This window comes from Saccopteryx leptura, chromosome 10 (assembly GCF_036850995.1).
Source record: "Saccopteryx leptura isolate mSacLep1 chromosome 10, mSacLep1_pri_phased_curated, whole genome shotgun sequence".
NCBI classification, from domain to species: Eukaryota; Metazoa; Chordata; class Mammalia; order Chiroptera; family Emballonuridae; genus Saccopteryx; species Saccopteryx leptura.
In genome coordinates this window covers 81557503-81583048 of record NC_089512.1, presented here as the reverse complement: position 1 = coordinate 81583048, position 25546 = coordinate 81557503, and the positions used below count along the sequence as shown (strand labels likewise).

Below are 25546 nucleotides of genomic sequence, written 5' to 3'. Positions count from 1 at the left end.
CTCTTGTAGATTGCTTGTCTCCATTTTGTTTAGCTCTTTTTCTGAAGTTTTATTCTGTTCTTTCATTTGAGACATGTTTCTTAGTTTCATTTTGGTAGCCTCCTGTGTTTGTTTCTATGTATTACCTAATCCTGCTACATCTCCAGGATTTTGTAGAGTGGTCTAATATAATAGTTGGTCTTTTTTCTTTTTTTAATCATTTTAGAGGAGAGGAGCAGGAACCATCAACTCCCATATGTGCCTTGACTGGGCAAGCCCCAGGGTTTTGAACCAGCGACCTCAGCATCCCAGGTTGATACTTTTTTTTTTCCATTTTTCTGAAGCTGGAAATGGGGAGAGACAGTCAGACAGACTCCCGCATGCGCCCGACCGGGATCCCCCCGGCACGCCCACCAGGGGCGATGCTCTGCCCACCAGGGGGCGATGCTCTGCCCCTCTGGGGCGTCGCTCTGCCACGACCAGAGCCACTCTAGCACCTGGGGCAGAGGCCAAGGAGCCATCCCCAGTGCCCGGGCCATCTTTTGCTCCAATGGAGCCTTGGCTGCGGGAGGGGAAGAGAGAGACAGAGAGGAAGGGGGGGGGGTGGAGAAGCAAATGGGCGCTTCTCCTATGTGCCCTGGCCGGGAATCAAACCCGGGTCCCCCGCACGCCAGGCCGATGCTCTGCCGCTAAGCCAACCGGCCAGGGCCCCAGGTTGATACTTGATCCACTGTGCCACCACAGGTCAGGCTATAGTAGTTGTTCTGTAGCGTCCAGTGGCACAGCCTCCCTGATCACCCAAGCAGGGTACTTCTGTGGGGCTGTGTATACCCTCTTCTTGGACTTGAGCCTTGATTGCTGTTGGCATATCAATGGGAGGGATTTTCCTCCAGGCCAATCAGTTTGCAAGGACTGGCTGTGGCCACTGACCTCCAACCACCATGGATGATCATCTATGCAGAGTCCTACCCCACAGAGCAGAACTTACTTCAGTAGGGCTCTGGTGCCTGTTGAGTCTGCCCCTTGAGTGTATTACTTGTGGAAGTGGTTGGGTAGTGATGCTTTGACATGGTCTGAAGCTGTCCACTGGCTGGACTGGCTCAGGGGCCTCTTGGGAGGTAAAGGCCAAGGCCAGCCACCACCTGTATTTTCCTCTGGGCCACCAGGCATGAGTTACAAAGTGATCTGCAGATGGCTGCTATTTGTGCTGGGCTTAGAGGTGCCTAAGTTAGGCCAAGGTGTAAACCAAGACTGGCTGCTGCAAGTGCTTGGGCTGGGGTCATTGTTAAGAGGTAAAGGGCACCCTGAGTCCAGATACTGCTTGTTTGAGAGATTTTAAGAAAACCTGAAGAATGAGCCAAGACAGGACATTTGTGTGGAAAAACCATTGAAAACAGCTTGGGTGCACCTGAAAGTTAGGTGGGGTAGGGCCTCAGGGAATCACCAGGGTAAAAAAACACTGAGCCAGGTTGATGGAGTCCCAGATTTGGCACCTAACTGCCTGCTCTGTGCAGGGAGGACTCATCAAAAAAAAACCATGGCCTCGCCCTGGCCGGTTGGCTCAGCGGTAGAGCGTCGGCCTAGCGTGCGGAGGACCCGGGTTCGATTCCCGGCCAGGGCACACAGGAGAAGCGCCCATTTGCTTCTCCACCCCTCCGCCGCGCTTTCCTCTCTGTCTCTCTCTTCCCCTCCCGCAGCCAAGGCTCCATTGGAGCAAAGATGATGGCCCGGGCGCTGGGGATGGCTCTGTGGCCTCTGCCCCAGGCGCTAGAGTGGCTCTGGTCGCAACATGGCGATGCCCAGGATGGGCAGAGCATCGCCCCCTGGTGGGCAGAGCGTCGCCCCTGGTGGGCGTGCCGGGTGGATCCCGGTCGGGCGCATGCGGGAGTCTGTCTGACTGTCTCTCCCCGTTTCCAGCTTCAGAAAAATGGAAAAAAAAAAACAAACAAACAAACAAAAAAAACCCATGGCCTCTGTCAACACTTCTGTCTGAGAGAAAGCTGCCTCCTCAGCTTTCATCTTGATGCTGGACAATTCATTTTCTCCCCTTTTGCTTTTGGTGCCTTTCCAGATGCTGCCCCAGTGCTGGAGCTCAGAGGGAGTGAGTCTGAGTAAATCTGTGTGAAGGTCCTTATTTAAGAGGAACTGCCTAGACTCTAGTAGCCCTCTTTTTCCCTCAACCTCAATCTCTGTTGGTTTTTACAGCCAGAAATTATGGGGACTTCTCTTCCTGGCACTGGAACCCTGGAATGTGGGGCTGGGCCTCATTGCTTCTCAGTGGAGACCTCTACAGCCAATATCCTTCCCACATGGGTGTGAGACCAGCCCATTTCATGTCTCCATCCCTTGGTCTTGATGTGGCTTTATTATTTTTTTCTATTGATTTTGAAGGAGAGGAAGAGAGAGAGAGCAGCATCAACTTGTTGTTCTACTTAATTGTGCACATATTGATTGCTTCTCATATGTGCTCTGATCAGAGCTTGAATTGGCAACCTTAGACTCAAGCAGGAAACCTCAGGGTGGAGCTGGCACCTTCAGAATCGAGCTTTTGACCCCAGGATTGAGCTGGCAACCCTGGGATTGAATCAGTGACCTCAGTACTTCAGGACAATGCTCTATCCACTGTGCCACCAGCCAGGGTGATATGATTTCTTCTTTAATTCTGTAATTATAAGATGTCCACTGAGCCAGATTTCAGGTGTTTCTGAATAATGGTTGTTCTGTAATTAGTTGCAATTTTTATGTGGTTGTGGGAGGAGGTGAGTAGTAAGTACATTTACCTATGTTGCCATCTGGCCTGGAAATGCAATAATTTCTCTATCTTAATCAGGACACTGTTTTACTGGCTTTAATCATTTGCATTCATCTTTACAATTTTTGTGTTACCTGTGTACTATCTGTGTTATTACTAATATGTTTTGTAAGTTGATTTGTTTTTAAACCTATTCTAGATCTAAGCAATAATATCTGTAACATCGAGGACTTAAGGTTGCTATTTTCATGTGTCTTAGGAAAAATAAAAAATTAAGATATCAATTTTCTGCAAGCCATTTAAAGTTATTTATGTCTCACACTTGTGAAACTAATCTGGCCATGTTCATATCTACATATTTTATGATAAAAACCAGTCATAACATAAAAGACGATTACTGTACATTTACTCTTGTTTGCTTTTACTTATACGAATTTTTTAGTGAAGGCAAAACTCTAGAGCCATAAAGCAGATCAGTGAGTGGTTGGCTGAGTGTAGAGATGGAAGTGGGGCCTGACCTTGACCAGGCACAGGAAACATTTTGGAGGGAAGGAAGCACTAAAACTGGATGGGGCCCTGGCCGGTTGGCTCAGTGGTAGAGCGTTGGCCTGGCGTACGGAAGTCCTGGGTTCGATTTCCGGCCAGGGCACACAGGAGAGGTGCCCATCTGCCTCTCCACCCCTCCCCTTCTCCTTCCTCTCTGTCTCTCTCTTCCCCTCCCGCAGCCAAGGCTCCATTGGAGCAAAAGATGGCCCGGGTGCTGGGGATGGCTCCTTGGCCTCTGCCCCAGGCGCTAGAGTGGCTCTGGTCGTGACAGAGCAACGCCCCAGATGGGCAGAGTACCGCCCCCTGGTGGGCGTGCCGGGTGGATCCTGGTCGGGCGCATGCAGAAGTCTGTCTGACTGCCTCCCCGTTTCCAGCTTCAGAAAAATACAAAAAACAAAACAAAACAAAACAAAAAAACTGGATGGGAGTGATGGTTGCATACTGTATGAATTTAGCGAAATTCATCCAACTATACATTTAAAATGGATACATTTTATGGTTTGTAAATTATATCTTAAAGAAGAAGGAGGAGGAGGAGGAGAAGAAGAAAAGGAAAAAACCCATCATTTAGGAGGGGACAAAAGGGGGCTTCTAGAGTCCTGGTGATGTTCTTTTTTCTGATCTGGGTGTTGATTACAAGAGTATGTTTCACTCTGTGAAAATTTATCAAGCCATTCACTTGTGCTTTGTGCACATTTCTATATGAATGTTATACCCCAGTAGCAAAATTTACAAAAACAGGAAGGCAGCCACTAGGGATATCATTTCTTCCCAAGTAATAAAAATGTATTACTTTGCTATTTATTATTTTGTATAACAATATCATCCTGCCAATTTAGCCTCACAATGTTAGGGGTTTAGGTTTTGTGTGTCAATATAGAAAGGGTTAGAAGAAGATATAGTTAGCTAATCATGCAAGTGTAGTAAGAATGTCTGTGGATGCCGTTGTTCCTTAATTATTCATAGCAATTATCAACATGGACAATATTCAATTTGCAACCAAAATAAATGGATGTTTTAAGAGGCCTTGGTGGAACAATCAAATCATCAGCCTCAAAAAGTCTCCTCTCTCTCAGTCTGGTCCTTTCTGTCTCCCAGAGTTTCAATTCTATATTTATCTTTCAAATCATCAGTATAGCAATTATTATTATAATAAGAGCTACCAATTTATTGTGTGCCAACCTCATGCTAGGCACTGTGTTATCAGAGTTTTTCATACTTTAATAGCTTAATTTCATTGTCACAACAACACTACCAAGAGGTTGTTTTATTCCATTTACTGTTGAGGTAACTGACTCAGGGGGCAGCTGAATGGGTCTAAGCCCCAATTGCTGGTGAGTGACAGAGCCAGAGAGTTTGCTGGGTCTTGGGACCTAGAAATAAGTGACACGTGGAACAGAATTCTGAATCCTGAATCATGGCTCTTCATGAGGTTACTGTAGTTACTTTTCGACATGATGCTTCCTTTTTTTTTTTTTTTTTTTTTTGCTGGGATAACAATGGATTCACTGATAGCCACTGAGGTGTTGAACCCCCAACCATCATCACAAAACCCAAGGGACATTATAGTAGGTTTAAAATAACGTTCCTGCCTTTTAATCCTGCTTTTATGTATATTTCAGAAGCTCCTGGAACATTAACAGATCCCGTACTATGGCAGCTTCATAAATATTGTTATTTGCACCTTGTGTAAAACATAGGAGCTCACTAAAGGTTATACAACCATATTTCAGAGTTCTGAAAACTCTTAACAAAAGTGATGCATTTAGGTGGTGGGTGCTTCATGGTTTGGTCCATGGGTGCTCATGCTCCCTCAGTAGGTAGAAGAAAGGGGTGAGCATCCAGGCGGGAAGACGTGTAGAAAGGGTAGCCTTGAGCCTGGAGAGACCCAGCCTAGAAGGAACAGGACAGAAGGGCAGAGCTGTGCTTTGTAGGTGAATTTTGGCTCTTGCTAAACTAGCAATCACATGCAGACAAAGTGGTTTGTTTTAGGAATGGGGCAAGACAACCAAGCACTAAAATGTGTTATTGCCAAGCATTTAGAGCCCTGAACTCTCAGGGGGATGAGAACTCAGAATCTGGAGCTGTCTTGTCTCCTGCATGCCAGCAGACTATGCTACAGCCAGACAGCTTTATTCCCTCTTGACATAAGAGGGTTCTCAAGGACTGTGACTTCTCAGATGTGGCACACTGAGCACTCATAAGACTAAAGACAGAAGCCAGAGTTTCTGATTTCTGGTCTAATGTCAGATCCACGTTCTCTAATTACAGAAGGGGGTGATGACATCCAAGGATGACCACGGGGCCTCTCTCTCAACACTGGTGAGAACCAGATTCCTCCCTCTGGCTTGGTAGTTCCCTGCACAGTTCTGGAAGCTGATTAAAGAGAAGATCAGAAATAATAGGTAATTAGAAACCTTATAAAAATGAAAAATGCTCTCATCAAATTTACCAAAGTGTCTCCATGGCTGAAAGTGGGGGAAGCCCTGGAAACTGCTGGCTGCAAGGGTCATTTGTGCCAGAAGCTGGGGTAAGTGTGCAGAGGGACTGCAGCTGGTCTCCAGGAGTGGGAGAGGAGAGACTGGTTAGAAATGTATTTCCCAGGCAGGGCAGTTAGTGAGTAAAAGGCTAAGGAATGCCTTTTATCAGACTTAAGAGAACTTAAGTTTCTTAAGTGCTTGGTGAAACCAGCGTCACAAGGACCAGAGAGGACTGAGAGGGAGAAAGGGAGGAACACACACGCACACACACACACGCACACATACACGTGCACACACACACACACACACACACACATACACACACACGTGCGCGCACGCACGCGAGGGAGGGAGGTGGGGGGGGAACCTACCACCAAGAGAGGCAGAGGAGGGGGCTTTCTCCAGAGGTGGAGGGGACCTACCACCAAGAGAGGTAGAGGAGGGGGCTTTCTCCGTTGGTCAGTTCCTTGGCTGTTCAGAATACTGAAGGAGGGAGAGTTGGGAGAAGTTCAACAAAGTCCTGAGTCCAGATAATCTATGCAACTGGCTGCTTTAGAGTCTTTTACCTTCTGGGGTCCCTAGAAGCCATCCCCAACTTGGGATGGGCTATGGGAGGTAGGTAATTGGATGGCCACAGGTGGACTCCTCTGAGTATAGGTTCAGTGCGCAGATGCTAAAACTTGGATAGCTCTCTGAGCAGTAGAGATGCACCCCCCAACATTTGGGGGCTACCAGGGGATTGTCACAACTTCCAGTCTGTGGCTGAGACTTACACTCTCACTCTACTCCCACAGGAAAAGGGGCAGAGACTGCTTTTTTTTTTTGCATTCCTGCACCACCAATCATAAGACTCCCTGAGGCTGTGTGTGTGTGTGTGTGTGTGTGTGTGGTCTCTAAGTGGCTGAGGCAAGGCAGGGGTGGAGGTGGAGTGGAAAGGGAAGCTTCCCATTATGGGTAATCATTCAAGGGACTCATTCCATTTTCTGGGCCGAGTTTCATTTGCTAATTCCTTTCCCCATCTTCTTTACTGTTTTCTCTTTGGTGCTCTTTCATTTCTCTGTCCCGTAAACCTTACTGACCATTTCCTGTGGCAGGGTTGTCCCAGATGAAAAGACAAACTGGATGAAGACTGAGACACAGTTTCCTCTGTCAAGGAGGTCACATTCTAGTTGGGAATGGACAATTTCAAAACACAGTGAGCATTTATGCTGAGTGGGAGCAGGCAGGGGGTGGTTTGGGAGCCTGGGGATGGGGTGAGCAGGCCTAAGGGGGTAGAGGTAGAGGCCAGGGAGGTCTCCTAGAGGAGGGGGGGGCTGGTGCTGGTTTGTACTAGGGTTGCCAGATAAAATACAGGACGTTGTGTTTAATGCAATATTTGTGACATACTTACATTTAAAAAGGTTATCAGTTGTTTATCTGAAATACAAATGTAACTGAGTGTCTTGTATTTTTATTTGCTGAATCTGGTACCCTAGTTCTTGATAAATATACAGGAATTAGCTGAATGGCTACGGGGATGGGAGGAATGGGCCTCCCTGCAGAAGGAACAGCATGTGCAAAGACCTGGAGGTGAGGAATCCCATGCTTCATTTAAGGAACTGAGCACTGTCCAGTGGCTGGAGTATGGTGTGCAAGAGGGAAGGGAGTGGGTGGAGAGAATGCACCAAGCTGTCACATAGTTGTTGGTGTGTGCTAAGTGTCAGGCTCAAAGTGAAGTTCTAGGATGTAGTTGTCAGCCAGACAAACAGACAGACAGACACACCTTCTGCTATCACAGTTCAACTGAGGAATCATGAGGTGAGGAGAGAGAAGGACAGGCACTGTAGAAGTTATAGCTGGGGGACATCAGCCTGGCTAGGAGGTCAGAAAAGGCCTCTCTGAGTAGGTGACAATATGCTGAAGGATGGGGAGACAGGCATGCCAAGAGCTTAGGGAATAATGTTCTAGGCTAAGGGAACACCATCGTAGAGGCCCTGAAGTGAAAAAACTTACAGTGAGTCCCAGATACCAAAATGTGGCCAGAGGGACTGGGGCTCCCAGAGAGAAAGAGAGAAGAGGGATAGAGGAGGACACTAGACCAGGAGGCAGGGGCCAGATCACACCAGAGGGAATTTGGGCTGGATCCTGAAGGCAACAGAGCCATGAAAGGAGTTTAAAGCAGGCAGGGTGTCACACCAGCTTTGTGTTTTTAAAGGTGACTCATGCTGGAGAGAGGAGGGCGATGGGCAGTGTGGGAGCAGAGAGAATGAGGGAGCCCAAGGATGGGCTACTACAGATGTCCAGGATGCACACGTGGGTGGCTTGGCCCGGAGCGATGGTGGTGGAGATGGAGGGGAAGGAGAGAGAGGCGGAGCCAGGCTACACTGAGGAGAAAGACTTGGCAGGGCTTGGGTATCTGGCATTGAGAAGTGAGGGGTGGGAGGAGCAGCCATGACTCAAAGCTTCTGGGCTGGACAGATGGTAGAATGGCGGCTCTGTTTGCTGAGCTAAGCTGGGTACCTGGGAGGTTTTGGGGTGGTAAGGAGAGGGGGTTCAGGTTTGCACATGTTGAAGGTGAGGAGGCTGGTGGTGGACCATAGGAAGGTGGACTGTGAATGCAGAGAAAACATGAGGAGCTGGGCAGAGCTGTTGTCAAAGCTGTCTTCTCACACTTGGCTGTGTGGCCTTGAGCAATGACTTCACCTCTCTGTGCCTTAGTTTTCTGATCTGTACCTGGGATGATGTAGGTAATCGGCACTCAGAGTTGTTGTGAGAGTATGGTGGGCAATGTCCAAGATAACCCCAGTGATCCTCACCTCCTGGTATTCACGTCCTTGTGTGGTGACCCCCCACACTGGAATAGGGCTGGTCTGAGACCAAAAGACTACAGGTATGTCATTTTCAAGGCTGGATTATAAAAGATCTTGTGGCTTCTTGTTCTCAGTTAAATTACTCGCTTTGGGGGATGCCAGCTGCCATGTTGTCAGGAGAGGCTCATTTAGAGGAATAACTGTCCCTGCTAAAAACTACATGAGTGAGCGTAGGCATGGCTCATCCAGCCCCAGCCAAACCTTCAGCTGACTGTGGCCCCGGACGACATCTAGACTGCAAGACTTGCTATCTGTCTAATCCACTTTCAATTTCTTGATTCATAGAAACTGTGAGATAAGAATGCTTGTTGTTTTAAGTCCTTAAATTTTGGGATAATTTATACCAGTGGCGATGGAGAACTGACCAAAGGGTGAAGCACTTAGCACAACCCCTGGCACATAGTGGGGCTGAGGAATATGCAGCAGCTGTAGGTCTGGGGTAACAGGTTTTGGAACCTTTGGGCTTAGAGACAATGATGGAATCTGTTGAAGTGGCCAAACCAGTCCACGGAGAGGAGGAGACCGAGAGGAGATGATGGCCTTGGCTGGAAGCCTGGATGAGGGGTGAGTAAAGCCAGAGGACGAACGTCTCCCCGTGTCTGAGAGGAAGGGCTGCCGAGGAAGGAGGGGAGCTAGAACAAGGCATGGATGAGGCTATCTCTCAGAAGGTGGTCAGCATGTCCTCCAGTGAGGCCTAAGAGGGGAAGAAAAGATCAGCAACAAGGTGCCCAGTGGACCCACAAGAGCTGTTTAGGTGGGAAAGGTGGGCCCTGAGGCCAAATTGAGTGTTATGGGTTGGGGTATCAGTGTAAATGCTTTCCAACCCCAATCCCTAAACCAGGATGGTTTATAGGAGAAACCTATAGGAAACCCAAACTATGGAAAACCCCAGTCTTACAGAAGCTGCTCTAGTGACTAGACACCCACACCTTAATTATTTTATGAGACTTATGTAACTTGGATAGCAGAATCAGACAATGAGTGAATAAGAGAGGAAAATAGTAAACATGTTGCATTCATAAATATGGCACAAAAATCCCAAATAAAAAATCAGCAAACAGGCCCTGGCTGGTTGGCTCAGCAGTAGAGTGTCGGCCTAGGGTGTGGATGTCCAGGGTTTGGTTCCCGGCCAGGGCACATGGAGAAGCTCCCATCTGCTTCTCCAGCCTTCCCCCTCTCCTTCATCTCTGTCTCTCTCTTCCCCTTCCACAGCCAAGGCTCCATTGAAGCAAAGTTGGCCTGGGTGCTGAGGATGGCTTCATGGCCTCCACCTTAGGTGCTAGAATGGCTCCAGTTGCAAAGGAGCAAAGCCCCAGATGGGCAAAGCATCGCCCCCTTAGTGGGCTTACCGGGTGGATCCCGATCAGGCACATGTGAGAGTCTGTCTCTCTGCCTCCCCACTTCTCACTTCAGAAATAAAAAAAATAAATAAATCAGCAAACAGCATCCAGCAGTATATTGAAAAAGTAATACACCATCAAGGTAAGTTTATTCTAGGAATGCATGGATGTTAAATGTAATAAAATCTATGACTGTAATTCATTAGGGTGAAAAATCTCACATTTCATACATTTCAACAACCATTCATAACACAGCAGAATAGTACTTCCTTACCCCAATGAAAAATATCTATCAAAAATCTACAACAAACATCATATTCAATTGTGACGTGTTAGAAACAGTTAAGAACAACATAGAAATGACCATGATCATTCCTGCAACTCAACATTGTGCTGGAGATTTTAGTGAGCACAGTAAAACAAGGAAAAGGAAAGAGAGAAGATACCAAACTATCATTACTTGAAGACTCTAGTGATTATTTACACAGAAAATCCAAGAGAGCCTATAAACTTAGAACTAAAAAGGAGTTCAAATTTGTAAAATAAAAGATTATTATATAAAAACTGATTGCATTTCAATAACCATCAATCAATACATTATAAAATATAAATTTAAAAATATAACTTATAATAGCAATAATAACTTTAACAGGTAGGTAAGAATAGTTTTGTAAAAACCATTGACAGAAACCCTGGGCTTGCCTAGTCAAGGCACATATGGGAGTTGATGCTTCCAGCTCCTCCCCCCTTCTCTCTCTCTCCTCTCTAAAATGAATAAATTTTTTTAAAAAAATTTAAAAAACAAAACAAAAAACCATTGACAGAGTTAATTTCTCTCAGTTTTTAGTTGCGGGAATTAGAAGCTCTGAGAGAGAAAATGACCCTTTGAAGGACACCAGTAAGCCGAGGGCAGATCTGGATTTTTCAGGGGCACCAAATCTTAGAGATCTGAGTGTTGGATAATTTTGCTACTATCGCTTTTTTGTTAAAAACAGAGACAAAACCAAAACCCCCTGATTTTTAATATTTTTCTGATTATAAATTCAAAATTGATTCTTGAAAATATAGAAAATTCAGAAGAACCTTAGAAAGTATAAGTCATTAACATTCCCATTCTACTATCTAGAGAACTATGATCAATGATTTGCTGTATGTCCTTCAAAGGATTTATCTATGTATATTTATGGTTTAAAAAATAGAATTAGAGCCTGACCTGTGGTGGCACAATGGATAAAGTGTTGACCTGGAAATGCTGAGGTCGCAGGTTCAAAACCCTGTGCTTGCCTGGTCAAGGCACATATGGGAGTTGATGCTTCCAGCTCCTCCCCGTCTCTCCTCTCTCTCTCTCCTTTTCTCTCTCCTCTCTAAAATGAATAAATAAAATTAAAAAAAATTAGAATTATATCATGTTGTATACCATTTTGTGCACTACCATTTCTCACACATTTCCCTGTAAACTGACCTAGTCTTTTTGGATATGGTAATGTAGCACTCAATCATGCTGATGAAGCGTATGTCATTTATTTAACCTACCAATTTGAGTTTTCAGAGAAAAACCAAGTATCAGATATGACTGGGATAATCATACATAAAAGTTAAACCTCAGAGCCACATGCACATGCACATGTACATGCAGACATAAGACACAGTTGGGTTTCTAAGGCCAGTGGTTATCCTCGTGAAAAAGGGGAAATGGCAAAATCAAGGTATATACCTGATCCCACCAGTAAGGGGACTGAGATCTGGTTAGCTGAAGCAATGAGAGTTTGAAGGAGTCTATCTTTTTTTTTTTTAAAGACATTAATTTTTTTTTTCTTTATTGATTTCAGCAGGAGAGAATGGGAGAGAAACAGGAACATCAAATTGTTCCTTTATGTGCCCTGACAGGGGGATTGAACCTGCAACCTCTGCACTTCTTGATGATGCTCCAACCAACCAAACTTTTTGGTCAGGACAAAGCAGTCTATTCTTGGAGACCAATTAGCTCTGAGACTTTTATGTAATTCCTCACTCTCTGTAGTCTTGGCTTCCTTCCTGGAGAAATGAGGGCAACATGTGTGCCCAGACTCATGTAGGGCCAGCTCCTTTAGGCCTCAGGGTCTTTGCACTGGTCTTTTTCTTCTGCTGAAATCAGCTCTGCCCTTCTTCCCATCTGGCTGTCCATGCTGACCCTTCAGGTCTGGCTGCCCTTCCCTATGCTGTTTACCAGGACTGATAGGTGACCTTATTATTAGAGTCGCCTCCCCCACGGAGGACAAGGACAGGAGGGGCTTGACTACAAGCCCAGTATCCAGGACTTTCTTGACCACTGCACCTGAAGCAGAGGTCCCCTTGCTTTATTCTCCAGCTAATTCCTTTTATCATGTACCTCTCAACACATCAGAGCTTGTCATGATTTTGTCTACTAGCTGTTTCCTTGGGTCTTGTCTGTTTTCTCCTCTATTTAGGACCCCCTCCATCTTGGTGGCCGCTGTATCTCCTGTGGTCTGGACCCCGTACATGTTCGTGACAAGAAGAACAGCTGTGGGAGCCCAAGGTCCGAGGACGCACACAGTGGGGCCTGCTGGAGGACTGGCCTGATCCCGAAAAGCCGGCAGAGGTGGGACGTAGGGGCGGGTGCTGGGCGGGGCCTAGGGTTTGGGGGCGGGACTGGGGCTGCAGGGCCGCCGCGGAGTCAGCCTGCGCGGATGGCCTGTGTGAGCCGTGCTGGGTTCCTCTGAGCCCTGGCTCTCTGGCCTCCGGCTCACGCCGCCGTTAGGGGGCGCCCGCGCTCGTGGCGCCGCAGCTCTGCTGGGAGGCGCCTCCAGCGCCCGGCGGCTGTAGCCGCAACTCTGGGCGCGGGCTCAGTCGTCCCTTCTGCCGCCGCCGCCGCCTCCGGGTGTGGGCTCGCTCGCCCTCGCGCTCGCGCTCCCCCGCCGCTGGTGTGTCTCGGCCCGGCCGCGCCGCCGTCGTGCAGTGAGTGGGGGCGGGCCCGGGGGTGAGGGGCCGGGGCTCGCGAGGGCCGGGTGCCAGGAGAAGCCCGCGCGGAGCGCCCGGCGAAGCGCGGCTGAGGAGACTCGGGCGGCAGCCGGGCCGCGCTGAGGGGACCGCGGGGAGCCGGGGCGGCGCGCTCTGGGGCTGACACGGGCCCGCGGCGGGCTGCCCTCGGCCGAGTGGCCGGTCTGGGGCGGGAGTCGCGGGCCCGCCCGCGGGGACGTGCGGTTTCGGCGGACCCAGGTCCAGGCTCCGGTGCGCTGCCCCGCCTGGGCCCCGAGCATCTTCCCCTACGCCGGGGCAGGGCCGGGTCGGGTCGGGGATGGGAGACTTAGTCTGCGGAGCGACGGCGAGGCACCGCCCGGCCGCGGACACCGCGCGGTGAGCTCGCGAAGGACTGTTTCTGGCGTGGCGCTTAGGAGCCGCCGTTTGCCCGAGTTGAAAGCCAACGGTAGGGCTTCGGAGTCCTGCCTCGGGGGAGAGACTCTCCGACTGCAGCCGAGTAGTTAGGCTCAAATTTGTGTGTGTCGTGGTATTTGTCATGCTTGGTGTCAGAGGTGACACGTGGCCATGGGCCTGGGGAGCCCCGAAGCACCTGCCGGGCTAACGGCGGTGGAGGCTGTCCGCGGGTGGGGCTGGTGGGTTGCTGAAGTTATCAAGTTTCTGTTCAAGTAGACCAGTTCTAGCACAAAGTTGATGAATCCAGCTTTAGGACTTTTTGATAGATTAGGTCTGGGTGCAGAGAGAGCCGGGTGACCTAGTTTGGCTAAGAATGATTAGGGTATCCTGAGCGTCTCTTAGCATGTCCCCTTGGCATGTCCTCTTCTGCTGTCACGTTTGCCCAGGTGCATGAATGATTCCAGGGTGGGAAAGAAGCTAGGGGACAGTGTTTGGCACAGGCCTAATGTTTTCAAATGAACAAGTGTGTATTCTAGGAAAAGGAAAATCTTTTTACCTACAGGGTTAGTAGGGTGAGGGAACTAGCTCTTTGGTTGAGAACCATCAGCCCAAACTAATGCTTCATTTTGTGTAATGCCATCGATATTAAAGATTGAGTGATCAGGATGGTCACAAATGCTGTTCCTAAGGTATGTGCGGTTTGAATTTTCATACATCATGTTTAAACCAAAGCATTACTACATAAAGGAATACTTGAGTGATCTTTCTATGCATCCCTCAGTGTGCCCTCGGTTTTGACATTTGGAGTCTATTTAAGATGGAATGCACGTATTTATTTGGATTCATCTTTACCTTGGAGATAATCCTGAGTCATGCTTTCAAGAAGTTCCTTCTGTGGTCAAGAGTGCAGATGTCTGACAGTCTCTGTAAAAGCTGCATCCTCCCTGTACCCATCGTTCTCCCTTCTGGAGCTCTGGGGAAAATGGGGGCCCTGGGCATATTGGCAGCAAATTAAGAGGACTTGTGTCCCCACTCTCAAGTTTCACAATTTACCACAGATTTGTTTATATTGTCATTTGTATTTTCATATTTGTTAATACCTGCCAGTTTACACATGGTTTCTATTCAGCATCTCACTTATTTTCTCCTTTTCTGCAAAGAAGCAGCTGGGTGTAAGGGGTGATTTAATCAGGGTCTCATAAATAGAATTGGAGCAGAATTGGTATACAGATCCTCACCCTGGCTCTTTCCTCTGCACCGGCCTGCGTATTATTTCAGAACCTTAGTCCCAATCTGTCACCCTGTAGGTCACTTGCTGCCTTTGTATTGTGTCTAAGTAGTATTCCTGCTTTTGGAAAGGTGGTATTATCCTCTTTCATCCTATAGAAACTGAGTGAGGGTAAGATGAATTTAAAGAATTTTGTGACTATTTGTGACAGCCCTTTAGTATTAAAGTCATATTTCAACTTAGCCTTTCTTCTAGACCAGGGGCCCCCAAACTACGGCTGCGGGCTGCATGCGGCCCCTTGAGGCCATTTATCCGCCCCTGCCGCACTTCTGGAAGGGGCACCTCTTTCATTGGTGGTCAGGGAGAGGAGCACATTGACCATCTCATTAGCCAAAAGCAGGCCCATAGTTCCCATTAAAATACTGGTCAGTTTGTTGATTTAAATTTACTTGTTCTTTATTTTAAATATTGTATTTGTTCCCATTTTGTTTTTTTACTTTAAAATAAGATATGTGCAGTGTGCATAGGGATTTGTTCATAGTTTTTTTTATAGTCCGGCCCTCCAATGGTCTGAGGGACAGTGAACTGGCCCCCTGTGTAAAAAGTTTGGGGACCCCTTGTTCTAGACCAGCGGTTCTCAACCTGTGGGTCGTGACCCCGGCGGGGGTCGAACGACCAAAACACAGGGGTCGCCTAAAGCCATCGGAAATATATATTTTATTTAAAAATGTATTGTATAATAAATATGTATTTTCCGATGGCTTTAGGCGACCCCTGTGTTTTGGTCGTTCGACCCCCAACCCACAGGATGAGAACCGCTGCTCTAGACCATGTCGAAAGGAGAAGAAAAAAAGAACTAGTTTTAGGGAAAGATAATGTATTCCTTTAGTGGTATGGGTAAGTGTAACCTAACATCACAGTCACATTCTCCTTGTGTGCCTGGTTGGTACTTGGGCCAGCCTGTGTGTGAGTGTTAACCCAAAACACTCCTTTAGATGTCGCTGAACTAGTTACTATAAAAAGTATTTCATTTTCAAACTCCCATGTTTCAAGAACAGAGAAATTCAGTACAAAGGTAATTTGAAGATATGTATAGATGGAATTTAGTCTTCTTTTCTGAATGCCAGACACAAAGATTTCAATAGAAAAGCATTTAAAAAAGGCTACCTGGAACCTTTGGAAAGGCAGTAGCTCTAGGTTTTTATTATTTATTCAAATTTGGAGGTTTGTGTATTGCAATGTATGGGTTGTTATACAGGAGTAGAACTTTTGCCCAGAAAATTCTTAGTTTGTACCTGAAATGATAATATTTGTTAAATTAGTTCATCATAACCGTGAAGCTTGTAATTGCAATTCTGCAGTAGTGAGGAAATTGGCTTTCACGGGTTTTTGTAATAACATGTTTAATTGTGCATTTTCCAGATTTGCTACTTTTAGAAAATTCTTAGCAAGTTCTCTTAAGGCTTTTACAAATTCTTTAGCATTTTTCTTAATTATCTGCTAACAGAATTTATATATTAGTTATTAACATTTGATGCTTAAACATGGGTGAATTTTCAGTAGTTTATATTTTTGGGGGAATGGTCACCCAGTTGTTGCCACAAGAATTTTATTTGGGCCAAAGGTCAGATTTTTCCAGGTGAGCTGATTTTACAGGGTCTGGAGCCTTTCTCTGAACTTTATAATTATGCTTGGGTTCACTCACTGTTGTTTAAAATGATCTTTTGTAAGGCAGGTCACTTTTATTTATTTTTTTAAATTTAAATTTGATTTTATTTTTATTTTATTATTATTTTTTTTTGTATTTTTTCGAAGTTAGAAGCAGGGAGACAGACTCCTGCATGCTCCCTACCAGGTTCCACCCGGCATGCCCACCAGGGGGCGACGCTCTGCCCATCTGGGGTGTTGCTCCATTGTTGTGGGAGCCATTCTAGCACCTGAGGTGGAGGCCATGAAGCCATCCTCAGTGCCCAGGCCAACTTTGCTCCAATGGAGCCTTGACTGTGGGAGAGGAAGAGAGAGACAGAGAGAAGGGAGAAGGGGCGGGGTGGAGAAGCAGATGGGTGCTTCTCCTGTGTGCCCTGACCACGAATTGATCCTGGGACTTCCAAACACCAGGCCAATGCTCTACTGCTGAGTGAACTGGCCAGGGCCAAGGCAAGTCACTTTTAAAGAAATAATGTTTTCATTGTTACTCTCATAGTCTCCATCCCTGGAAAGTTTTTTGAAATACTAAGTTTTTCTTTGTCTTCATCAAATAATACAAGTCTATTTCATATCCATTTCAAGATCTTCATTCTGCTGCCTGTCTTGTGGTCATTTAACTTCTCATTAAGCCATCCACTGGAAACTGCTAGAAGGAAGAGAAGAAAATAAATAATTTTCTAATTGTTAGCAGCTCTGGAAAGGGATTTAGAAGAGATTGAAGCTATTCTGGAAGTTCTTTTGGATTATTTTTTATTTCATTCATCTGTATTGTCTCTGAGATGTTCCTAATAGTCATCAATTCAGAGGCTGATTATCCAGTTATTGGAAGACTGGGAAAGTTCCTGCTTTTTTTGGTTTGTTTCTTGCTGTATCTAAGTATCTCCACAGTGGATATTTAGAAGTAAGGAGTAGAGATATAATTTTAACTAATTAATACTATTTTTTCTCTTAGAGCTCTTTAGTAAACAACTTGATTTTTTTTTTTTTTTTTTACATAGTTTGGTTCTTGTTATTGGGAATGACTAATAGTAACTTCATTTTATTTTGCTGTATCTTGTACATAACTGTAAGGAGACTCTTGGATGCTTTTTTTTTTTTTACAGAGACAGAGTGAGAGTCAGAGCGAGGGATAGATAGGGACAGACAGACAGGAACAGAGAGAGATGAGAAGCATCAATCATTAGTTTTTTGCCACACCTTAGTTGTTCATTGATTGCTATTTCATATGTGCCTTGACCGTGGGGTACAGCAGACCGAGTAACCCCTTGCCCAAGCCAGCGACCTTGGGTCTTAGCTGTGAGCTTTGCTCAAACCAGTTGAGCCTGCACTCAAGCTGGCGACCTCAGGGTCTCAAGCCTGGGTCCTCCACATCCCAGTCCTACGCTCTATCCACTGTCCCACTGCCTGGTCAGGTTCTTGGATGCTTTTTAAGAGAGATGGGCTTATATAGATTCCCCTAATTGCTTTCTTGAATTATTAAGCTTGAAGTTTTATTGCATCTTTGTACCAGAACAGAACTTTGGCCTTTTCTGTGGTACAGATTCAGGGGCATCATCTCATTTTCTTTTTATGATTGCTCAAGAAGTTGTCTTGTTTTCATTTAGCAGTAAAAAAGAAGGGATTAACAGTGGACACACCTTGCATAACAGTTGTAACACTGATGATGTGTGGTTTTTTCTCTTGTCTTTGGTCCCCATTTCTCATTTAACCATTTTCAGGGGTCCCCAAACTTTTTACACAGGGGTCCAGTTCACTGTCCCTCAGACCGTTGGAGGGCCGCCACATACAGTGCTCCTCTCACTGACCACCAATGAAAGAGGTGCTCCTTCCGGAAGTGCTTCAGGGGGCCGGATAAATGACCTCAGATGGCTACATGTGGCCCGTGGGCCGTAGTTTGGGGATGCCTGATTAGATATTCATGTATTGGAGTTCTTTACTTGACCTATAGACAGGACAGCAGCCTTCAGTCACACTAGTGAAAAGTTCTTGCTATTTTGCCTCGGGAATTTTTACAAACCTTTATGACTTCACTTAGACTGACTTACTGTTATATTTGTAAATAAAACAGTACTAGGTGGATAGGGTTAATAGATAGCTTTGGGGGGGTCTAAAGTAAATCCTTTCAATTTCTTGGATTCTGTTCTTTCAATTTCCACTCAAGGAGGGGCTTAATGGAAAGATCTAAACTAAGAGTCATAAAACTGAAGTTCTTAATCAGTTACTTTCCAGCTGTGGAGCCTAGAGCAAAGCCACTATCTGTTGTTTCTCTATTTTGCATTTATAATATGGGGACAGTAATTCATGCTTTGCTTGCGGTATCAGGAATATTGTGTGTGGGGAGAAAGGCCCCACCCCCTTTTACTTAAAATGTTTCTTCATTCTAGAATCCCTTCTCAGGTTGTCCAGATATTCCTGCAGAGGTCTACTGAGTAAATTCTTGCCAGAAGTCCTATATTTTTCTACTTTGCACTGTTCTTTTTTTTTTTTTTGGCAGAGACAGAGAGAGGGACAGATTGGGACAGACAGACAGAAAGGGAGAGAGATGAGAAACATCAGTTCTTCATTGCAGTTCCTTAGTTGTTCATTGATTGATTTCTTTTCTTTTTTTTTTTTTTTTTTTCATTTTTCTGAAGCTGGAAACAGGGAGAGACAGTCAGACAGACTCCCGCATGCGCCCGACCGGGATCCACCCGGCACGCCCACCAGGGGGCGATGCTCTGCCACAACCAGAGCCACTCCAGCACCTGGGGCAGTGGCCAAGGAGCCATCCCCGGCGCCCGGGCCATCCTTGCTCCAATGGAGCCTCGGCTGCGGGAGGGGAAGAGAGAGACAGAGAGGAAGGGGGGGGGTGGAGAAGCAAATGGGCGCTTCTCCTATGTGCCCTGGCCGGGAATCGAACCCGGGTCCCCTGCACACCAAGCCAACGCTGTACCGCTGAGCCAACCGGCCAGGGCCGACTAAATTATTTTTGAGGCTCTCAGGAATGAGTACTTTGGGTAATGGGAAGATGCCCAAGATGAGAATCTTACCAAAACTTGGATGACTGGCCTTTTAACTTGTTACTTATCTGTCTTTTTTATCAGTAACTGAATCAGGTGCTGGTAATACAAATTGGTAAAGCCTGTTTTTTGGTTCTCTTCAAATACTGTTTGTGAAGCAAGTCAGGGGAGTGAAAGCTTGTCACAACAGCCCTGAATTTGACATTGGTTCCATTTCTCACTCTACATACAGCATGTGGAGGCCTATCTATATCCAGTTGCTGAATGTGGAGAATAAATACTGACTGCACATTGTCTGGTTCACTTTTTAGCTTGTTTGCTTTGAAGAATTTACGAGGTGAAGAAATAGATGCTTCAGGCTCTGATTTCAGCCCATGCTGTGCTATGCAAATGTTCTCTACATGCCTGAGTGACCTTTTGAGAAAGAGCCTTTGTGATCTTCTGTAGCCAGAGCCTGTTCTGGGAATAGTGTGCCAGATTCCTCTAAAAGTGGGAAAAGTAAATCTGTTTAAAGACCACATATAAAAGCCAGTGCTTTTCCTGGATAAATACCGATAAGTCCATGTTTCATTGTCTTGTCAGAGCTTTTGAAATTTGCTTTGCTGGTTGGTTTGAAGAATGATATGAGAGGGCACTGACTAAAGCAATCCAGTCACTGGGAAGTTGTTTAAGTGATTTGAAATTGTAGATAAATTCAAACTGGCATCATAACTATTGGGGGCGTTGATCAATGTCTTCAGACTGGCTCTCCCTAAGTGCGGGTTGAGTGACTCTGAAACAGATTTGTAAGGTTCTTTTGGCCCCATATTCTGCTCTAATGGTTTGGTGTTTAAATTATTTTCTGTTTGTTTTGATTATTGTATAAAATGAAATGTTATCTGTATTTGAAGTATAACTTTTTATGTTATGAAATACCATTCTGATATATTTCTCTTGCAAAGTGATACTGGTGTCCTGGAGATTTATGGGTTTTTTTTCTTTCTTTCTTTTTTTTTTTTTTTCATTTTTCCGAAGCTGGAAACGGGGAGGCAGTCAGACAGACTCCCGCATGCGCCCGACCGGGATCCACCCGGCATGCCCACCAAGGGGCGATGCTTTGCCCCTCTGGGGCGTCGCTCTGTTGCGTCCAGAGCCATTCTAGCGCCTGAGGCAGAGGCCACAGAGCCATCCTCAGCGCCCGGGCCATCTTTGCTCCAATGGAGCCTCGGCTGCAGGAGGGGAAGAGAGAGACAGAGAGGAAAGAGAGGGGGAGTTGTGGAGAAACAAATGGGCACCTCTCCTGTGTGCCCTGGCCGGGAATCGAACCCGGGACTCCTGAACTCCAGGCCGACGCTCTACCGCTGAGCCAACCGGCCAGGGCCAGATTTATGGTTTTTGATGCTTTTATTAAGATGTTCAGTTTGTATAGCTGAAATGCTGATGGAAAAGAAGGTTACTTTTTCTTCCTTTTCTTTTAACCAACCTTTTAGATAAGGATCATGATGGGTTTGTACAGGATAAGGTTGTAGAGTTAATCATAATGCTCTTCTATATAAATTCTAAAAATTGAATTTTTGGAGAAGATAGGCAGGATTTGAATGAGTAGTTTACTTACTTGGTTCTTCCTCCTTGTTTAAGTATAGGATAATTCTTTCCCTGAAGAGATTAGGTACATGCTGTGGGAAGGATAAAGTGCTTATAGAAGGCCCTAGAGTAGCAATTTTCAACCTTTTTCATTTCATAGCACAGATAATTACTGAAATTCTGTGGCACACCAAAAATACATATTTTTTTTGGCAATCTGACAAAAAAACACAAACATAGATATAATTCTGTTTCATTCACACCAGATAGCCATTGTTGTGTTGACTGTTTTCATTTCTTTATTTGACACTCTACGGTAAGGGTAGTCAACCTTTTTATACCTACCATCCACTGTTGTATCTCTGTTAGTAGTAAAATTTTCTAACTGTCCACTGGTTCCACAGTAATGGTGATTTATAAAGTAGGGAAGTAACTTTACTTTATAAAATTTATAAAGCAGAGTTATAGCAAATTAAAGCATATAATAATAATTACTTACCAAGTACTTTATGTTGGATTTTTGCTAAGTTTGTCAGAATAAATCTTTATAAAACAACTTACTATAGTTAAATCTTTTTATTTATACTCTGGTTGCTCCACTACAGCCCACCATGAAAGCTGGAACACCCACTAGTGGGAGGTAGGGACCAGGTTGACTACCACTGCTCTAAGGGAAAGGAGGTCAGTGCCCTTGACTAAATAGTCAGGTATTTCATGCTTTAAAAATTCTTGTGGCACACAGGTTGAAAATCTTTGCCCTAGCCCTGGTTGGCAAACTGCAGCTCGTGAGCCACATGCGGCTCTTTGGCCCCTTGAGTGTAGCTCTTCCACAAAATACCACGTGCAGGCGCTACCTCAATAAGGAATGTACCTACCTATATAGTTTAAGTTTAAAAAATTTGACTCTCAAAAGAAATTTCAATCATACTGTTGGTATTTAGCTCTGTTGACTAATGAGTTTGCTGACCACTGCAGTAGAATGCTTTCTTCCCCAGATCTTTGCCCTGTAGCAGATTTTAATTGAGTTAAAATGAGTAGTTTTCTGGTGTTTTGCCTGCGCTGTGGGATGGAAAACCTTCTCTGTTTTCCTAGTTACATGTGCTGTCATGTCTTTCTCCGCTCCCCAAGCTTCCCTGGAACCTGGGCTCCCCAGACGCAGCGCTGGAGCAGATGGATAATGGAGACTGGGCCTATATGGTGAGAGGATTTTGCAGATGCATTCTGAAGATTGTCAAATTACTTTTGTATGTCTTTCCCCCATTCTTATGTGTTTTTAGTTATAATACATCTTGTAAGAATGAAAATTACTTAAATGTATTTTGGGGGTGTTTTTTTGTGTTTTTATGTAAGCAAATTCAGTATGGACTTTCAAAGTAACTTTATAATCACTTATTTGAGAGAGCCCATGATTTTTGGACTTAAAAGTTTATTGCTCTTAACATTTTTTCTTAATTGAACAGTGACTCTGAAAAGGGTCTAGTAGGGAATGATACAGTGGACATTTCCTTCTGGTTAGGGAGATTAACTGTGGAGAAGGCATCACTTCTCTCCTCTGTACTTTTTTGTGTGTGCATGTGTCGTCCTATTTTTCTCTTTTCCTATGATAAATATTTTATTTGCCTAGTACTTGAAGTCTGTCTGTCTTTATATTTTTTCTTTCTTTCTTTTTTTTTTCTGAAGCTGGAAACGGGGAGGCAGTCAGACAGACTCCCGCATACGTCCGACCGGGATCCACCTGGCATGCCCACCAGGGGGCGATGCTCTGCCCATCTGGGGCTTTGCTCTGTTGCAACCAGAGCCATTCTAGCACCTGAGGCAGAGGCCACAGAGCCATCCTCAGCGCCCGGGGCCAACTTTGCTCCAATGGAGCCTTGGCTTCGAGAGGAGAAGAGAGAGACAGAGAGGAAGGAGAAGGGGAGGGGTGGAAAAGCAGATGGGCACTTCTCCTGTGTGCCCTGGCCGGGAATCGAACCCAGGACTCCTGCACACCAGGCCGACGCTCTACCACTGAGCCAACCAGCCAGAGCCTTTATATTTTTTTCTTAAATGTGCTTTCTAAAACAGAAGGCAGGATTGCAACATTAATGTTACAAAAGTGAATACACTATCAGATTTTGAAGTTGAAAGTTGCTTTTAGCCTTTGGGTATATGAGATTGTTTTGATCAAACTGTGTTTTAACTTGGTGTTTGGTACTGTTATTGCCATGAAAAAATTATGAAGATTAGGTCTGTACAAATTTTTGTCTTTAAAATAAATTTCCCTGTTCCCTCCATGGGGGAGGGGGAGAAGAAATACTGAAAGTAGATTCTTTACTTATCAAATCATTTTTTTTTTGCCTGTTTTATGTCAAATTGAGTTAAGAAAAATGAAAGTCTCTCTTTATATTAGTTTATTTTAGTTTGGCCTTTGTCTTTTCCATAATGTACTATCATCTGAAACTTCTGTTTAGATACTGGGCCTAAAATTAAACGGCTTTGGAAGTTATGCCCTTGTTTCTTAGTATGTCTTTATTTATTTACTTTTAAAATCTTTTCTTAGTATGTCTTTAAAGAATTAGATTTATTCCCCATTTTCCCTTATTGAAAGCATACGTTATCCTGACCTGTGGTGGCGCAGTGGATAAGGCATCTACCCTGGAACACTGAGGTTGCCAGTTCAAAACTCTGTGCCTGGTCAAGGCACATATGGGAGTTGATGCTTTCTGCTCCTCCCTTCTCCTCTCTCTTTGTCTCTCTCTCTCTCTGGTCCTCTCTCTCTCTCTCTCTCTAAAAAAAAAAAAAAAAGAAATAAATAATTTTTTTTTAAAAAAAGCATATGTTATATTCCTGCAACTAGGTGGGTTTATCATTGAAAGTTAACATTTTTCTTAATTTGTCAGTTAGGATTTTAAAAATTCTAGGTGACTAGGGGTCACTCGCTCTGCTGTAGCCCCCCCGGTCAAGGCACATATGAGAAAGTAATCACTGAACAACTAAGGAGCTGCAACAAAGAATTGATGCTTCTCATCTCTCTTTCTTCCTGTCTGTCTGTCTGTCCCTTTCTCTGACTCTGTCTCTGTCAAAAAAAAAAAAATTCTAGGTGACTAATTATATTTTTAAAACATTTCAGATGACTGACCCAGTCACGCTAAATGTAGGTGGACACTTATACACAACGTCTGTCACCACACTGACACGATACCCGGATTCCATGCTTGGAGCCATGTTTGGGGGGGACTTCCCCACAGCTCGAGATCCTCAAGGCAATTACTTCATTGATCGAGATGGACCTCTTTTCAGATATGTCCTCAACTTCCTAAGAACTTCAGAGTTGACCTTGCCTCTGGATTTTAAGGAATTTGATCTGCTTCGAAAAGAAGCAGATTTTTATCAGATTGAGCCCTTGATTCAGTGTCTCAATGACCCTAAGCCGTTGTATCCTATGGATACTTTTGAAGAAGTTGTCGAATTATCTAGTACTCGGAAGCTTTCTAAGTACTCCAATCCAGTAGCTGTCATCATAACCCAGTTAACCATCACCACCAAGGTCCATTCCTTACTAGAAGGTATCTCAAACTATTTTACAAAGTGGAACAAGCACATGATGGACACCAGAGACTGTCAAGTTTCCTTCACTTTTGGCCCCTGTGATTATCACCAGGAAGTTTCTCTGCGGGTCCACCTGATGGAATATATCACAAAACAAGGCTTCGCAATCCGCAACACCCGAGTGCACCACATGAGTGAACGGGCCAATGAGAACACAGTGGAGCACAACTGGACTTTCTGTAGGTTGGCCCGGAAGACTGATGATTGATTTCCAACCCTGCGAGAAGTTTTAGAAACTGACTCTCCAGGAGATGAAAGAGACTGATTTTTTTTTTAATCACAGTGTGAGATTTTTTTTTTAAAATTGTATTTATTTGAAGGCATTGAGGACCAGAAGGAAGTTTTGTGCTTTCGCAGAGTCTTCTGTTTGGTTTCCTTCACCCTGAGTATGCATGTGCCTGTTCAGCGCCTCTAGATACCTTTTTTATAAAAAGAAGTCTGAAAATTATTATGGTATATAACCTGCCCTTAACAGAACTTTTTTTATTACAATGCTAAAATGTTTTCTGATTAAATGGTCCCTAACTCAACTAGAAGGCTAAAAATGCAGGAATGGAAGAATAAACAGAGTACTCATGATGTCTGACAAAAATCAAAACATCGTAGGGTGACCTAGTTTCCAAACCAATAAGCAGTATTGTAATATTAAAGGAAAACTGTTCCAATCATTTAAAAGTACTTAAGTACTGCTTTTTACAGTTATAACAACTGTTTCTTTCTATGCATATAAATCAAGCAACCAAATATCTATAGCCATGGTAATGTCTGACTAGAAATATTTAGATTGGATTCTGAATACAAAATGTCCCTGTGGTAGAAATCTTACTTCTTATGCCTGGTACAGTATAATTCCCAAGTGTACTGTCTACCAAAAAAAAAAAAAAAAAAACTAATAAAAAAAGAAATAGAAAAATTAGGTTTGTAATTATTGATATTTGTTACTTAAAGGGGGAAATCATATTTTTTGTGTCAAGTAAGCACTGTTTGTTTTATGTACCACTGTACACTGCCAAAGCACGCTTGTGTTTGATTCTGAGGATTCGGTGGAACCTTCAGATGCAGTTTATTGAATTCTCCTGTGTGGTTAAAGCAGGAATATATGGGATTATTAATTTTATCTAAAAGTACAATTTGAACAGAGAA

General features: G+C 44.7%; 1 protein-coding gene across 9 annotated transcripts in view; it reads left to right on the top strand.

Moving 5' to 3' along the window:
• KCTD6 (potassium channel tetramerization domain containing 6) overlaps positions 1-25309 on the top strand; it is a 73413-nt gene extending 48104 nt beyond the window's left edge. The window contains exons 2-6 of one of the 9 annotated variants that reach the window (XM_066352019.1): positions 5549-5682; positions 9075-9170; positions 12394-12545; positions 21908-22012; positions 23925-25308. In XM_066352019.1, the coding sequence (XP_066208116.1) occupies positions 21986-22012; positions 23925-24611 (714 nt within the window). In that variant the 5' untranslated portion in view covers positions 5549-5682; positions 9075-9170; positions 12394-12545; positions 21908-21985 and the 3' untranslated portion in view covers positions 24612-25308. Of the gene's footprint in view, positions 1-5548; positions 5683-9074; positions 9171-11778; positions 11894-12393; positions 12546-12639; positions 12902-13029; positions 13371-21907; positions 22013-23924 lie in introns of those variants that run through there. The other 8 variants (XM_066352022.1, XM_066352018.1, XM_066352025.1 and 5 more) reach the window with 8 other exon arrangements.
• The last annotated feature ends 237 nt before the right edge of the window (positions 25310-25546 follow it).